We start from the raw sequence: 16423 nt of genomic DNA, 5'->3' as shown, positions 1-16423 counted from the left end.
GCTTTTTATTGCCGCCCATCTTCTGACAGAAGCTTGCTTTGTCCAACTGTATGTCTTTCTTCTTTCCATTTTCACACGCAACAACTGTAACTCAGACATTTTGGTGATTTAACTGTCCCACAACCCCAAGTTATAAGGCTGATATACTGTAGTAGTCTATCGAAGTATTCAGACCAATTATTTTACTAAATTTAACTTTGATTATATGTAACTGCTTTGCTTTAAATACACTTTTTTTTAAACTTCTTCCAATTCCACAAAAATACTTTTAAAGAGCTAAAACAAGTCCCCAACTTTACTTCGTCTAAAGTTACCATCTATATCATATTAATCTTGTCCTTCTATGACAAACAGAACGTGTTTTTGGGGTCTTAAAATCTATTAATAATTTTTTATTCATGCAATAAAGGATTGCAGGCATGTGCTTTGTCAGTAGCTGTGACATAGGGATCAGCCAGGAGTTGAAGGTGAGTCGGAAGAGCGAATGAAACGGTAGGAAGGACATCCCAGCGTCAAGTTGTTTCAGATTTCAGGCACAAAAAATATACAGTACTACTGTGTCCGTGGGAACCAGGGCTATTGATCGATGGTGTTCACAGATCGATTTATAAGTGAAAATGTTGAACGGAACCGGTACCAGAAACCACGCAGGTCCCGTAAATAGGGGACTTTACATCTAAGAGGCTTTTAAAGCTGTGTTTTGACATTGGTCTATTTATCAAAATGTCTTGTCAACAGGAAGCAGCGAAAGCATAATTTTCTATTTGCGTTTTAGTAATATTAATAAAACTTTCAACATTAATTTCTAATGGTATTGTACCTAAGCAGGTAAAAACTGCGGAATGAGTCAAAAAACGTGCTGCAATTGATTCATTTTGATGATATGAATGAAATCAACAAATTGGGTTTGCCCAGCCTACTCGGAGCATTCCATATTTTGTAACTATATAATGCGTTTTCATCTGTTCCCAAATTTAAAAAAAAAATCTGTTCATAACGAACGGACTTTTCGAAATTGTTGACCTTCATATTCATCTCCAGTACCACCCCAACATCAAAAATGTACAGTGGGGCAAAAAAGTATTTAGTCAGCCACCAATTGTGCAAGTTCTCCCACTTAAAAATATGAGAGAGGCCTGTAATTTTCATCATAGGTACACTTCAACTATGACAGACAAAATTTATTTGCAAATTATGGTGGAAAATAAGTACAAAGTTTATCTCAATACTTTGTTATATACCCTTTGTTGGCAATGACAGAGGTCAAATGTTTTCTGTAAGTCTTCACAAGGTTTTCACACAATGTTGCTGGTATTTTGGCCCATTCCTCCATGCAGATCTCCTCTAGAGCAGTGATGTTTTGGGGCTGTTGCTGGGCACCACAGACTTTCCACTCCCTCCAAAGATTTTCTATGGGGTTGAGATCTGGAGACTGGCTAGGACACTCCAGGACCTTGAAATGCTTCTTACGAAGCCACTCCTTCGTTGCCTGGGCGGTGTGTTTGGGATCATTGTCATGCTGAAAGACCCAGCCACGTTTCATCTTCAATGCCCTTGCTGATGGAAGAAGGTTTTCACTCAAAATCTCACGATATATGGCCCATTCATTCTTTCCTTTACACGGATCAGTCGTCCTGGTCCCTTTGCAGAAAAACAGCCCCAAAGCATGATGTTTCCACCCCCATGCTTCACAGTAGGTATGGTGTTCTTTGGATGCAACTCAGAATTCTTTGTCCTCCAAACACGACGAGTTGAGTTTTTACCAAAAAGTTCTATTTTGGTTTCATCTGACCATATGACATTCTCCCAATCTTCTTCTGGATCATCCTAATGCTCTCTAGCAAACTTCAGACGGGCCTGGACATGTACTGGCTTAAGCAGGGGGACACGTCTGGCACTGCAGGATTTGAGTCCCTGGCGGCGTAGTGTGTTACTGATGGTAGGCTTTGTTACTTTGGTCCCAGCTCTCTGCAGGTCATTTACTAGGTCCCCCCATTTGGTTCTGGGATTTTTGCTCACCGTTCTTGTGATCATTTTGACCCCACGGGGTGAGATCTTGCATGGAGCCCCAGATCGAGGGAGATTATCAGTGGTCTTGTATGTCTTCCATTTCCTAATAATTGCTCCCACAGTTGATTTCTTCAAACCAAGCTGCTTACCTATTGCAGATTCAGTTTTCCCAGCCTGGTGCAGGTCTACAATTTTCTGTTTCTGGTGTCCTTTGACAGCTCTTTGGTCTTGGCCATAGTGGAGTTTGGAGTGTGACTGTTTGAGGTTGTGGACAGGTGTCTTTTATACTGATAACAAGTTCAAACAGGTGCCATTAATACAGGTATCGAGTGGAGGACAGAGGAGCCTCTTAAAGAAGTTGTTACAGGTCTGTGAGAGCCAGAATTCTTGCTTGTTTGTAGGTGACCAAATACTTATTTTCCACCATAATTTGCAAATAAATTCATAAAAAATCCTACAATGTGATTTTCTGGATTTTTTTTCTCATTTTGTCTGTCATAGTTGAAGTGTACCTATGATGAAATTACAGGCCTCTCTCATCTTTTTAAGTGGGAGAACTTGCACAGTTGGTGGCTGACTAAATACTTTTTTGCCCCACTGTATATATATTTTCACCCATCTACACACATAATGACAAAGTGAAAACATGTTTTTAGAAATGTTTGCAAATAAATGCAGAAATATCTCATTTACATAAGGATTCACACATCTGAATCAATGCTTCACAGACGCAGTTTTTCTGGGTAAGTCTCTAAGAGCTTTCCCCACCTGGATTGTGCAACATTTGCCCATTATTCTTTTAAAAATTCTTCAATCTCTGTCAAACTCTAACTGTTTTTAAGTTGCTAATGGTGAAATCCCTAAACGGTTTGCTTCCTCTCCGGCAATTGAGTTAGCAATGACGCCTGTATCTGTGTAGTGACTGGGTGTATTGATCATCCGAAGTGTAATTTTTAATTTAACCATGCACAAAGTTCTATTCAGTGCCTGCTTTTTTATTTTTAACCCATCTACCAATAGGTGACCTTCTTTGCGAGGCATTGGATAACCTCCCTCATCTTTGTGGTTGAATCTGTGGCTGAAATGCACTGCTCGATTGAGGGACCTTACAGGTATGTGTGGGTTACAGAGATGAGGTAATCATTCAAAAATAATGTGAAACTATTATTTCACACAGAGTGCATGGAACTTATATGACTTGAGTAAACATTTGTTTAACCTGAATTTATTTAGGCTTGCCATGAAAAAGGGGATGAATACTTATTGACTGAAGACATTTCAGCTTTTCATTTGAAATTAATTTGAAAAAAAAAGAGAAAAACATAATTCCTCTGACATTATGGGGTATTGTGTGTAGGGCCAGTGCAAAAAACATTCAGGCTATAACACAATTTTCTTTAGTGTTTTACATACCTTTGCCTGCTCATAGTTGGTTAAAATCACAATGCACACCAGATTATTTCAAAAGTATTTCTGATATCATCTGGCGTGCATCTTTTTTTACTATAAAACATCGAAACACACCGTTTTCACAAAAATTGTGAAATTATGAATTTAAGTTATAGGGTGTTTGCCTGGTTTACTTTGAATGTTGCCGTTTTCAGCTAACTAAATGACAATACATTTCAACATAAACATTTAAAAACATCCGGCCTACTTGAGTGGACATGATTTATTCTCCAAATGAATCTAGCAACATTTTGAGCCAGGGTTACCACACCAGCTTCCCCATAATTAAAATGTTAATAAGCACAGACTCGATTTTTGATCCATGGACAAAGGGTCCCTGACGAGTGTGACAAATGTGAGTGCAGGTACCATATGAGATTGTAAAGATGATAGATGATCAGAAGCAGCCGAATGGATTGTACAACATCCTGCCAAACTGTGCCAAACTCTTTGCAAGTTAAACCATGAAAGTATGTATAACGTAGCCTCGGCTTCCGGATGCTGTAACTGTATCAAAGTAGTGCATGGAAGTTAAACTACAACTGATTCAGAATCTATACTTTTGCGTGTTTAGTGAGAATAAAAAGCAGACACTGCATAGCCTCTTAATACTGTATTTATTTTAGTTTTAATTACAATAATCATGTAGACACCATGCTCCTTCTGATGAGCAAACACAGAGGCATCCTAGCCTGTCAAATAAACAGTCAATCCTTCAAAATAATCAAAATGCACAAAGCGAATATACACCAGATTCTTTTAGACCAGGGATCTCCAACCCTTGTTCTGGGTGGGTCCTTAGTAGTTCTGTCTTTAATTGGTGAACTGTACATAAAATGGACTAAATGACAACATCACTCCAGGGACAATCAGGCCCTGGTTAGAGCACTCCTATTCAGGAATCACCCATGCGATAGGTCAAATATCAATTCATGTAGATTTGCAGAGGTTCTCGAATACGTGAAATTATAATTTATTTTTCAACTGGAAGCAAAGATGATTTAGTACCAATGTGTTGAGTTTGCCCCTCCTTTCTCTTTCAATCCCAAATGAACTACTTACCTTGGCATGCATTAACCTCTACCTGATGTACATTCACATCTTCCCTTAACCCTGAACTGTTAATAATGCAAACATCTCAGATAATCCAACTACTTTAATCCCAAACCCACATCTCTTATAGCCTAATTTCACGATTAGCATTGGGAAAAAAAAGAAAAATAAATCCATGCAGCTAAAGATCACCATCAGAGGCAAGAAAATCATGATCAAGTGGTTATTTAAACAGAGGGGGATTTTTTTTTTTTAAGTCCCCAAATGCCAGCTATATCTGCCCCTTAGCAATAGATTGAATTTAAAACATACAGTAGGTTATTTGAGAACTTAATCGAGCTGCAATTCTTTAGCTTAGAGACACATTAAAAAAAAAATAAATAAATAAAATCCAACTGGTCTGTTTTACAGCACACTGCAGTATCAATGTGTTACTGGGTATTTAGACATCAAAACCTTTTCTGACTTTGCACCATAGATTACCCTGAAGATGGGTATCAGCAGCCCATCTGAGCAGTGGAGTTGAATGTGAGCGAACGGTGGGGTGGGACATGAACAAGAGATGTGGCCACTAGTGGGCGGGGCCATGATTTGAGTTTGACAGCACACAGCTGAGTCCATGGTTGGATCATTCTCCCATGCTTAGAGTAGGCAACACTAGTCTTGGCAAGCTTAGCTCCAGACAGACATTAAAACCCATGTGATCCAACTAATATTAGCTTGCCCTCTGCACAATTTAAGGGAACTAATTTGAAGCAGGAACAACTGTGATCAGCTAATTCAAACAACTTATTTCCTGACTGGGTTGAGAACTGGAGTTCCCCAGCAGCCTTGATATATACAATTTACAGGCACACATACATACACGAACCACACACACAATCTACATCTATAGCTTAGCCCAACAGCAGCGCCATGACTCCATGTGGCTTAGTGTCCATGTTCATGGTTAGTGCACTCGTTGTCCATTGATAACAACGTCATCAAACTCTTCCTACAGGAGGAAAACAAAACAGCAGTGTTAATCTTCATGATGGAGTCATAAACCCAATAATAACACTTACAGCCATGATAGACAATGTGTGATCAAACATGTACAATGCTAACTGTAACTGCCCCAGACCACCCTTACATCTTCGCTCTCCCTCTCCTCTGCTTCCTCATCCTCTTCATCCCGGACCTGTGTGTCAGAGGCCCCTCTAGCCTTGAGCAGGGCCTGTACCTCCTTGTTGGGCCTGTGCAGGGCGCAGTAGAGGGCCGTGTGGCCTGCATAGGAGGGCTGGTCTACATTGGCCCCCCCCTGCAGCAGTAGCTGCACCAGCCTGGGGCTCTGGGACTCCACGGCCCAGTGTAAAGGGGAGCGGCCTGAGCCCAGGTCCTGGGGGGGCAGGAGGGGAGAGAGGCATCATCATAACCTTTAAGTGTAATTATCTTGCTCATTAGGTAAGGGGACCTTTAATAATGAGTTTGATTAATGAAGTACTGAGGCATGTTGGAACCCAGCGGGCATAGAGGACCCACCCTGTCTTCATCAGTCTGATACAGTAACTAATGTGGGCTACTCACCCTCTGGTTAACATTGGCTCCTGCATCAATCAGCATGCTGATTATGTCCTCTTTGCCCCTCTGTACTGCCAAATGCAGTGCACTCACCCCTGAAAGAGAAGAGAGAGCAGAAGGGAGGTTGACATTACAAATAGAGAAACAAAGGTAAGCAGGGATGCAGAGTTTCTAACGTTAAAATAACTGGCTCCATGTCCTCGGGTGATCCGTGTACCCGAGTAGTTGGTGACATGCAGGTAGTCAGTGCTCTGGCAGTTGGAGGTGATCTCTCGTACACAGTCCTGCCTCAGCTCCCTGACAGCCAAGTGCAGCGGTGTGTTCCCTCCCCTCTCCTGGAGCTCAGCGCTCGCAGCACCCCACAGCAGCCCTCGCACAAACTGAGACTGGTCCACTATGACAGCCAGGTGAAGGGCAGTCTGACAGAGGAAGAAAAGTGGACAAAGAAAGGAGGAGAGGGACAAGAAAATGGAAGGTGACGTGTTAATTACATGTTAGTTTCAAGTTTTATTGTCTCGTGCGCAAGCTCTTTCCCAACAATGCAGTAATCAATATCAGTAGTAAAAAATAAAAAATACTATAAAAAATAAAGTAGAACAAGAACACACAAGAAACATAAATAAGAACATTAATATGGAGTTGGTCGCCCCTTTTCTGCTAAAAAACAACATCCACTCTTCTGGGAAGGCTTTCCACTAGATGTTGGAACATTGCTGTGGGCACTGATGCTGGGCGATTAGGCCCAGTCAAAGTTCTTCCACACCAATCTCAACAAACCATTTCTGTATTGACCTCGCTTTCTGCATGGGGGCATTGTCATGCTGAAACAGGAAAGGTCCTTCCCCAAACTGTTGCCAAAGTTGGAAGCACAGAATCGTCTAGAATGTCAATGTTTGCTGTAGCGTTAAGATTTCCCTTCACTAGAACAAAGTGACCTAGCCCGAACCATGAAAAACAGCCCCAGACCATTATTCTTCCTCCAAACTTTACAGTTGGCACTATGTATTGGGGCAGGTAGTGTTCTCCTGGCATCCGCCAAACCCAGATTAATCCGTCAGACTATCAGATGGTGAAGTGTGATTCATCAGTGCAGAGAACACGTTTCCACTGCTCCAGAGTCCAATAGCAGCGAGCTTTACACCACTCCAGCCGACGCTTGGCATTGCGCATGAAGATCTTAGGCTTGTGCGCAGCTGCTCGGAAATGGAAACCCATTTCATGAAGATCCCAACAAACAATTATTTTGCTGACGTTGCTTCCAGAGGCAGTTTGGAACACGGTAGTGAGTTTTGAAACCGAGGACAGAATTTTTACGCACTATAGCACTCGGTGGTCCCGTTTTGTGAGCTTGTGTGGCCTACCACTTCGTGGCTGAGCCGTTGTTGCTCCTAGAGGTTTCCACTTCACAACAACAGCACTTACAGTTGATCAGGGCAGTTCTAGCAGGGCAGAAACTTGACAAATTGACTTGTTGAAAAGGTGGCATCCTATGACAGTGCCACGTTGAAAGTAACTGAACTCTTCAGTAAGGTCAATGTTTGTCTATGGAGATTGCATGGCTGTGTTCTCTATTTTATACACTTGTCAGCAATGGGTGTGGTTGAAATAGCCAAATCCATATATTTGAAGGGGTGTCCACATACTTTTGTATATACAGGGTCAGTACCAATACCATATTTACAATGTGCAGGAATACTGGTGTGGTAGGGCTAGATATGGAGAGGACACAAGAGGTTGGTGGCACCTTAATTGGGGAGGATGGGCTCATGGTAATGGCTGGAGAGGAATTAGTGGAATGGTATCAAATACATCAAACACATGGTTTCAGCATTTATTATAAAACGTCCTCCCCTCAGCAGCCTCCGCTGGTATAGGGGTAAGGTGACTTGGCGTCAGGATATAAGATCAACAGAGTAGCAGCAGAGTATGATGATTGTATGCGAGTGTGTGCGCATGTGTGTATAGTGTGTGTGTAGAGTGTTGTGTGTGAACAAATGAAGTGTGTGCACACGAATGTGAGGATCAATGCAGATAGTCCGTATAGCGATTTTGTTAGCTATTTAGCAGTAATAAATCCCCCATTGTGAAATCCCCATATGCTGGCGTGGCGGATCTAGGCTCAGTAGAGCAGTGTAACCCTTAGCCATTAGCAATGCTGGTGTATTTATTCAATCACTTTTCACAGCATCCTTTTTGATTTAAACAAAAACTTTCCATATGCGTTTGCCCATGGAAGAAATGTTCAGAAATGTACTTTTTGGACCTGATTGCCGAAGTATTCAGGAGATAGAGGTGCTCAAAGTTTAGCATACCCCACCATACCATGAAACATCCATGTCTTCATCACTGGAAAAGATACAGTTGAGATTGATATCTAAATGCTTACAAACATGGTTATAAAATGTTTTGTAATAATAAAGTAACCTTTAACATCAATTGTCCAAAAATTTGTAAACTGATTTTTTTCATATGTTTTAGCTTACTTAGACCCTGGTTTACATCATCTGAGGTTTTGTTGTAACCGCCATCAGTTGTGACAGAACATACTTTTGAATACAGGGTGGGTACAATAATGTACTTTACAAACATATACAGTGCTTTTGGAAAGTATTCAGACCCCTTGACAAAGCAAAAACTTTTGAAATTTATAAAGAAAAAAAACGGAAATACCTTATTTACAGTGCCTTGCGAAAGTATTCGGCCCCCTTGAACTTTGCGACCTTTTGCCACATTTCAGGCTTCAAACATAAAGATATAAAACTGTATTTTTTTGTGAAGAATCAACAACAAGTGGGACACAATCATGAAGTGGAACGACATTTATTGGATATTTCAACCTTTAACAAATCAAAAACTGAAAAATTGGGCGTGCAAAATTATTCAGCCCCCTTAAGTTAATACTTTGTAGCGCCACCTTTTGCTGCGATTACAGTTGTAAGTCGCTTGGGGTATGTCTCTATCAGTTTTGCACATCGAGAGACTGAAATTTTTCCCCATTCCTCCTTGCAAAACAGCTCGAGCTCAGTGAGGTTGGATGGAGAGCATTTGTGAACAGCAGTTTTCAGTTCTTTCCACAGATTCTCGATTGGATTCAGGTCTGGACTTTGACTTGGCCATTCTAACACCTGGATATGTTTATTTTTGAACCATTCCATTGTAGATTTTGCTTTATGTTTTGGATCATTGTCTTGTTGGAAGACAAATCTCCGTCCCAGTCTCAGGTCTTTTGCAGACTCCATCAGGTTTTCTTCCAGAATGGTCCTGTATTTGGCTCCATTCATCTTCCCATCAATTGTAACCATCTTCCCTGTCCCTGCTGAAGAAAAGCAGGCCCAAACCATGATGCTGCCACCACCATGTTTGACAGTGTTCAGGGTGATGAGCTGTGTTGCTTTTACGCCAAACATAACGTTTTGCATTGTTGCCAAAAAGTTCAATTTTGGTTTCATCTGACCAGAGCACCTTCTTCCACATGTCTGGTGTGTCTCCCAGGTGGCTTGTGGCAAACTTTAAACGACACTTTTTATGGATATCTTTAAGAAATGGCTTTCTTCTTGCCACTCTTCCATAAAGGACAGATTTGTGCAATATACGACTGATTGTTGTCCTATGGACAGAGTCTCCCACCTCAGCTGTAGATCTCTGCAGTTCATCCAGAGTGATCATGGGCCTCTTGGCTGCATCTCTGATCAGTCTTCTCCTTGTATGAGCTGAAAGTTTAGAGGGACGGCCAGGTCTTGGTAGATTTGCAGTGGTCTGATACTCCTTCCATTTCAATATTATCGCTTGCACAGTGCTCCTTGGGATGTTTAAAGCTTGGGAAATCTTTTTGTATCCAAATCTGGCTTTAAACTTCTTCACAACAGTATCTCGGACCTGCCTGGTGTGTTCCTTGTTCTTCATGATGCTCTCTGCGCTTTTAACGGACCTCTGAGACTATCACAGTGCAGGTGCATTTATACGGAGACTTGATTACACACAGGTGGATTGTATTTATCATCATTAGTCATTTAGGTCAACATTGGATCATTCAGAGATCCTCACTGAACTTCTGGAGAGAGTTTGCTGCACTGAAAGTAAAGGGGCTGAATAATTTTGCACACCCAATTTTTCAGTTTTTGATTTGTTAAAAAAGTTTGAAATATCCAATAACTGTTGTTCCACTTCATGATTGTGTCCCACTTGTTGTTGATTCTTCACAAAAAAATACAGTTTTATATCTTTATGTTTGAAGCCTGAAATGTGGCAAAAGGTCGCAAAGTTCAAGGGGGCCGAATACTTTCGCAAGGCACTGTACATATGCATTCAGACCCATTGATATGAAACTCGATATTGAGCTCAGCTGCATCCTGTTTCCATTGATTTTCCATGAGATTTTTCTACAACTTGGAGTCCACCTGTGGTAAATTCACTTGATTGGACATGTTTTGGAAAGGCACACACCTGTCTATATAAGGTCCCACAGTTGACAGTGCATGTCAGACCAAGCCATGAGGTCGAAGGAATTGTCCTTAGAAATCCGAGAGTGGATTGTGTCGAATCCAGATCTGGGGAAGGGTACCAAAACATTTCTGCAGCATTGAAGGTCTCCAAGAACACAGTGGCCTCCATCATTCTTAAAATGGAAGAAGTTTGGAACCTCCAAAACTCTTCCGAGAGCTGGCCGCCCAGCCAAACTGAGCAATCGGGGGAGAAGGGCCTTGGTCAGGGAGGTGGCCAAGAAGCCAATGGTCACTCTGACAGAGCTCTAGAGTTCCTCTGTGGAGATGGGAGAACCTTCCAGAAGGACAACCATCTCTGCAGCACTCCACCAGTCAGGCCTTTAAAGTAGAGGCCAGACGGAAGCCACTCCTCAGTAAAAAAAAGGCACATGACAGCTCGCTTGGAGTGGCCGAAAGGCACCTAAAGGACTGATGAAACCAAAATTGAACTATTTGACCTGAATGCCAAGCATCACACCTGGAGGAAACCTGGCACCATTCCTACAGTGAAGCATGGTGTTGGCAGCATCATGCTGTGGGGATGTTTTTCAGCGTCAGGGACTGGGAGACTAGTCAGGGTCGAGGCAAAGAAGTACAGAGAGATCCTTGATGAAAACCTGCTCCAGAGTGCTCAAGACCTCAGACTGGGGTGAAAGTTCACCTTCCAACAGGACAACAACCCTAAGCACACAGCCAAGACAACACAGGAGTGGCTTCGGGACAAGTCTCAATGTCCTTGAGCCCGATCGAACAACTCTGGAGAGACCTGAAAAATAGATGTGCAGCAACACTCCCCATCCAACCTGACAGAGTTTGAGAGGATCTGCAGAGAAGAATGGGAGAAACTCCCCAAATACAGATGTGCCAATTTTGTAGCGTCATACCCAATAAAACTCTAGGCTGTAATCACTGCCAAAGGTGCTTGGGAGATTAGTAAGGGTCGGTGCTTCAACAAAGTACTGAGTAGTGTCTGAACACTTATGTAACGGAGTTTTATTTTTTATACATTTGCTCAAATTTAGAAAAACGTTTTTGCTAGTCATTATGGTATATTGTGTGTAGTATGAGGTCGGGAAAAAAAACAATTGAATCAATTTTAGAATAGCTGTAATGTAACAAAATGTGGAAAAAGTCCAAGGGTCTGAATCCTATCTGAATGCACTGTGTGTGTGCGTGTATACACACACTACCTGTTAAAAGTTTTAGAACACCTACTCATTCAAGGGTTTTTCTTTATTTTTACATTTTTGAATAATAGTGAAGACAAAACTATAAAATAACATAAATGATGAAGTAACAAAGTTTTAAACAAATACAAATATATATTGGAGATTCTTCAAAGTAGCCACCTTTTGCCTTGATGACAGCTTTGCACACTCTTGGCATTCTCTCAACCAGCTTCCCCTGGAATGCTTTTCCAACAGTCTTGAAGGAGTTCCCACATATGCTGAGCACTTGTTGGATGCATTTCCTTCAATTTGCGCTCCGACTCATCCCAAACCATCTCAATTTGGATTGAGAATGGGGGATTGTTGAGGCCAGGTCATCTGATGCAACACTCCATCCCTCTCCTTCTTGGTAAAATAGCCCTTACACGGCCTGAAGGTGTGTTGAGTCATTGTCCTGTTGAAAAACAAATGATAGTGGGACTAAGCGCAAACCAGATGGGATGGCGTATCGCTGCAGAATGCTGTGGTAGCCATGCTGGTTAAGTGTGCCTTGAATTCAAAATAAATCACTGACCGTGTCACCAGCAAAGCACCCCAACACCATAACACCACCTCCTCCATGCTTCACGGTGGGAAATACACATGCAGAGATCATCCGTTCACCCACACAGCGTCTCACAAAGACACAGCGGTTGGAAGCAAAAATCTCCCATTTGGACTCCAGACCAAAGGACAAATTTCCACCGGTCTAATGTCCATTGCTGGTGTTTCTTGGCCCAAGCAAGTCTCTTCTTCTCATTGGTGTCTTTTTAGTTGTGGTTTCATCACAGCAATTCAACCATGAAGGCCTGATTCACACAGCCTCCTCTGAACAGTTGATGTTGAGACGTGTCTGTTAATTGAATTCTATGAAGCATTTATTTGGGCTGCAATTTCTGAGGCTGGTAACTTTAATGAACTTATCCTCTGCAGCAGAGGTAACTCTGGGTCTTCCATTTCTGTGGCGGTCCTCATGAGAGCCAGTTTCTTGATGGTTTTTGTGACTGCACTTGAAGAAACTTTAAAGTTTGTTGAAATGTTCTGTATTGACTGACCTTCATGTCTTAAAGTAATGGACTGTCATTCCTCTATGCTTATTTGAGTTGTTCTTGCTATAATACGAACTTGTTTTTTTACCAAATAGGGCTATCTTCTGTATACCCCCCCACCACCATGTCACAACAACTGATTGGATCAAACACATTTGAAGAATCCCAAATATAAAATATATTTTAAATTGTTTAACACTGTTGTCATTATTTGGCTATTTGAAGAATCTCAAATATATTTTGATTTGTTTAATACTTCATTGGTTACAACATGATTCCATATGTGTTATTTCATCGTTTTGATGTCTTCACTATTGTTCTACAATGTATTAAATAGTAAAAATAAAAACCCTTAAGTAGGTGTTCCAAAACTTTTGACCAGTAGTGTGTGTATATTATTTTTGTAAGAGATTGTTTTTATAATTTGACAACCCTGTTTGTAAGCTTTTAAATGATATGAATCTTAACTGTTTATCCATTACAGTGGTGAAGACATGGATGTTTCATGGTATGGTGGGGTATGCAAAAATGGGTGAACTTTAAACACCTTGGTCTCTTGAATGTTTTGACATTCAGGTCCAAAAAGTCAGTGTTCGGAGCACTTCTACACTGGGCAAATATGTATAGAAGGTTTTGTTCAAATTTAAAAGGGGTGCTGTCAAGTGATTGAATTCAAATAGATTTAACCTACAGCGTTGCTCCCTATTGTATTGAGTTGCACAATAACAGTCTTTGGGAAGCCAGAAGTTAAATAAAATTCCATTTCAACTTACTGTGCTAGTGGGCAGGACGGTTGGTCATTAAAAGGGGGGGAATTTGTTAAAACATCTGAAAGGAACATATTACTTAACAGACTTTCCAAATGTGGGTCTGTTGTAGACCCACTTCCTCTCTGCTTACATCATGTCAAAATAAATCCCCCACAAGGTATCCATTGATCGTGGACTTCAGGAAACAGCAGAGGGAGCATCCCCCTATCCACGTCGACAGGACAGCAGTGAAGAAGGTGGAAAGTTAAGTTCCTCTGCGTATACGTCACAGACAAATGGAAATGGTCCACGCACAGACAGTGTGGTGAAGAAGGCCTCTTCAACCTCAGGAGGCTGAAGAAATTTGGCTTGTCACCTCAGACCCTTTCAAACTTTTACAGATGCACAATTGAGAGCATTCTGTTGGCTGTATCACCGCTTGGTACGGCAACTGCACTGCCTACAACCATAGGGCTCTCCAGAGTGTGGTGCGGTCTGCACAACGCAACACCACGGGCAAACTACCTGCCCTCCAGGACACACACAGCACCCGATGTCACAGGAAGGCAAAAAAAAAGATCATCAAGGACAACAACCACCCGAGCCACTGCCTGTTCACCCCGCTACCATCCAGAAGGCGAGGTCAGTATAGGTGCATCAAAGCTGGGACCGAGAGACTGAAAAATAGCTTCTCTCTCAAGGCCATCAGACTTAAACAGCCATCACTAACACAGAGGCTGCTGCCTACATGCAGACAGCTGCTACCAGACATTAAATCATTGGCCACTTTAATAAATGGATCACTAGTCACTTTAATAATGATGTTTACATATCTTGCATTACTCATCCCATATGTATATACTGTATTTTATACCATCTTGCCTATGCCTGCTAAGTCATTGCTCATCCATATATTCTTAATCCATCACTTTACTTAGATGTGTGTATTGAGTAGTTGTTGTAGATATTGCTGCACTGTCAGAACTAGAAGCACAAGCATTTCGCTACACTCGCATTAACATCTGCTTACCATGTGTATGTGACCAATACAACTTTTTTAGATTTTTTGTCCACATATGGCACACTGGCAGGACTTGTATTTTGACATGAGGTTAGCAGAGAAGAAGTGAGTCTACAACAGACCTACATTTGGAAAGTCTTTAATAATACGTTTCTTTAGATATTTTGTCACAAATTTCCCTGTAAATACTCCAGTGTTGCAAATGCAGCTATGTGTCCTTGTGCTTACCTGTCCCAAGTGGTTCTGGATGTCCAGGTAAGGCACCCAGCTCCTGTCCAGTGCTATCACCCCCAGAAGGTACTGTACGAAGGCCCAGTGCTCGTGGATAAGAGCCAAGTGAAGAGCCCTATGAGCAAAGGAGGTGTTTGAGATAAGTACAAATAGCCAAAAAACTGCTGTTCACCATGTGAATAGTAAGGAGAGGCTTCTCACGTGTCTCCATCCTCAGACACAAAGTTCAGTGTGTTGAATATCTCTCTTCTCCGTCTTTCCTCCTCTGGGATCAGTGACGCTTGCCTCCCACTGTCATCCACTGTGTCACTGATAACTGGTTCATTCAGGTGCATGGTCCCCAGCCCCTGTGATATACTCCCCATAGTCTCATCTGTAATTGAGTCCCCTATAGCCGAGTCCAACCTCTCTTCACCCCCCGGTGAACTACAGTCCATGGGGCGCTTGTCAGTGTCATCCAGTGATGGGTAGGAGGTCGTGTACGGAGGGGACCCGGGCACCCATGTTTGGGATACCTCGTTGCTGAAGGGGTCATCCAGACTCAGCGCTGCTCCACTCAGACAATCTAGCCCACTGTCGCACCAATCCTCCGGTGTAGAAGTACACAGAGCGTCGTGTTTTTCAAGACCGAAGTGAAGTTCAGGCCGTGTAGGCGGCTTTCCAGAATCGCACCTGGGCTGAATACCAGCCATTACGAATACCGTTGCTAGCTAGCTATGCACTTTAAAAAAAAAAAGATTCCTCTGCAATAATGGCAATAACAGCTGGTTAAAATTTGTGTATATTTACTTTTAGTAGCTAGCCTGATAACAAACTGTCTATTGAAAAGTAACAAGCTAACGTTAGCTGTGCTGTCAAGCTGGCAGCTTGACAGTAGCAGTTGGCTAGCTTGCAAGCTAAAGTGCTAGGACCAGGCTAAGAAAACAGCGCAGGGCGCTGCACCTAAACTCTAACTGATAAAGTTAATATTTTAAAAGGTTATTTAAGGAGTAAAATAAATGTTACCGTCTTAAGCTGTTTCAAGTCAAGGCGTCTTGCTAAAATTGTTGTCCTGGGGAATTCCCAAGCCACTCCAGTCTAATGTTAGAAGGATCAAAATACAGTGAAAGTAGGTTCTGCGCGCATGCGTGTAATTGCATATCCGATTGGTCCTTTATTACTGTACTACCACAGACAAAAAGGGAAACCTGGTTAGTTACCAGCAGAGCTCTAAATACTGTACATGGCCTTTTCATATGTACAGTGAGATAGTCAGATAATACATTATTCATTTCATTTTTGGCTTTATTCGTCTCAATAAATATATTACTTTACTGACAATTGCTGGATTTGCTCTGAAAGCCTGCTTTATATTGCATGTGTGTGTGTGTCTTCTTAAGCGCATAATAGTCCAAATGATCTTAATACTTGATACCACCATCAATTCATTTTATTGTATTAACTGTTATAATCACTGAATGAACAAAGATCTGGAGTAAAAAAACAACAACACTAAAAGTCAGATGGATTTTAGGAGGATATCATATCCACATCCACAGGATGGCGCCAGAGGTGTACACGAAAACTACGTTTAAATTCCTTTTTTAATCTTTAAGCAGATCATTTCTCAGAA

At 41.7% G+C, this 16423-nt stretch overlaps 1 protein-coding gene across 1 annotated transcript; it reads right to left on the bottom strand.

Annotated features, from left to right (window-relative positions):
* Positions 1-4059: 4059 nt before the first annotated feature.
* LOC139422992 (NF-kappa-B inhibitor alpha-like) lies at positions 4060-15936 on the bottom strand. The gene is made up of 6 exons (XM_071174528.1): positions 15013-15936; positions 14809-14926; positions 6290-6491; positions 6079-6167; positions 5645-5890; positions 4060-5506 (listed from the first exon to the last, which is right to left on the bottom strand). Exons 1-6 carry the CDS (start codon positions 15501-15503, stop codon positions 5462-5464), a joined length of 1191 nt encoding a protein of 396 aa, XP_071030629.1. The 5' UTR covers positions 15504-15936; the 3' UTR covers positions 4060-5461.
* Positions 15937-16423: the final 487 nt, after the last annotated feature.

Source organism: Oncorhynchus clarkii, chromosome 12, assembly GCF_045791955.1.
Source record: "Oncorhynchus clarkii lewisi isolate Uvic-CL-2024 chromosome 12, UVic_Ocla_1.0, whole genome shotgun sequence".
NCBI classification, from domain to species: Eukaryota; Metazoa; Chordata; class Actinopteri; order Salmoniformes; family Salmonidae; genus Oncorhynchus; species Oncorhynchus clarkii.
The sequence above is the reverse complement of the archived record's forward strand: the minus strand, read 5'-3'. Positions and strand labels throughout refer to the sequence as shown.

Coding starts and splice junctions, on each gene's coding strand:
- LOC139422992 (XM_071174528.1), bottom strand. CDS start 15,503: ATGGCTGGTATTCAGCCCAGGTGCGATTCTGGAAAGCCGCCTACACGG. Junction 6,168..6,289: donor GCATGTCACCAACTACTCGG/GTACACGGATCA, acceptor CTTCTCTTTCAG/GGGTGAGTGCACTGCATTTG. Junction 5,507..5,644: donor AGGAGAGGGAGAGCGAAGAT/GTAAGGGTGGTC, acceptor TTCCTCCTGTAG/GAAGAGTTTGATGACGTTGT.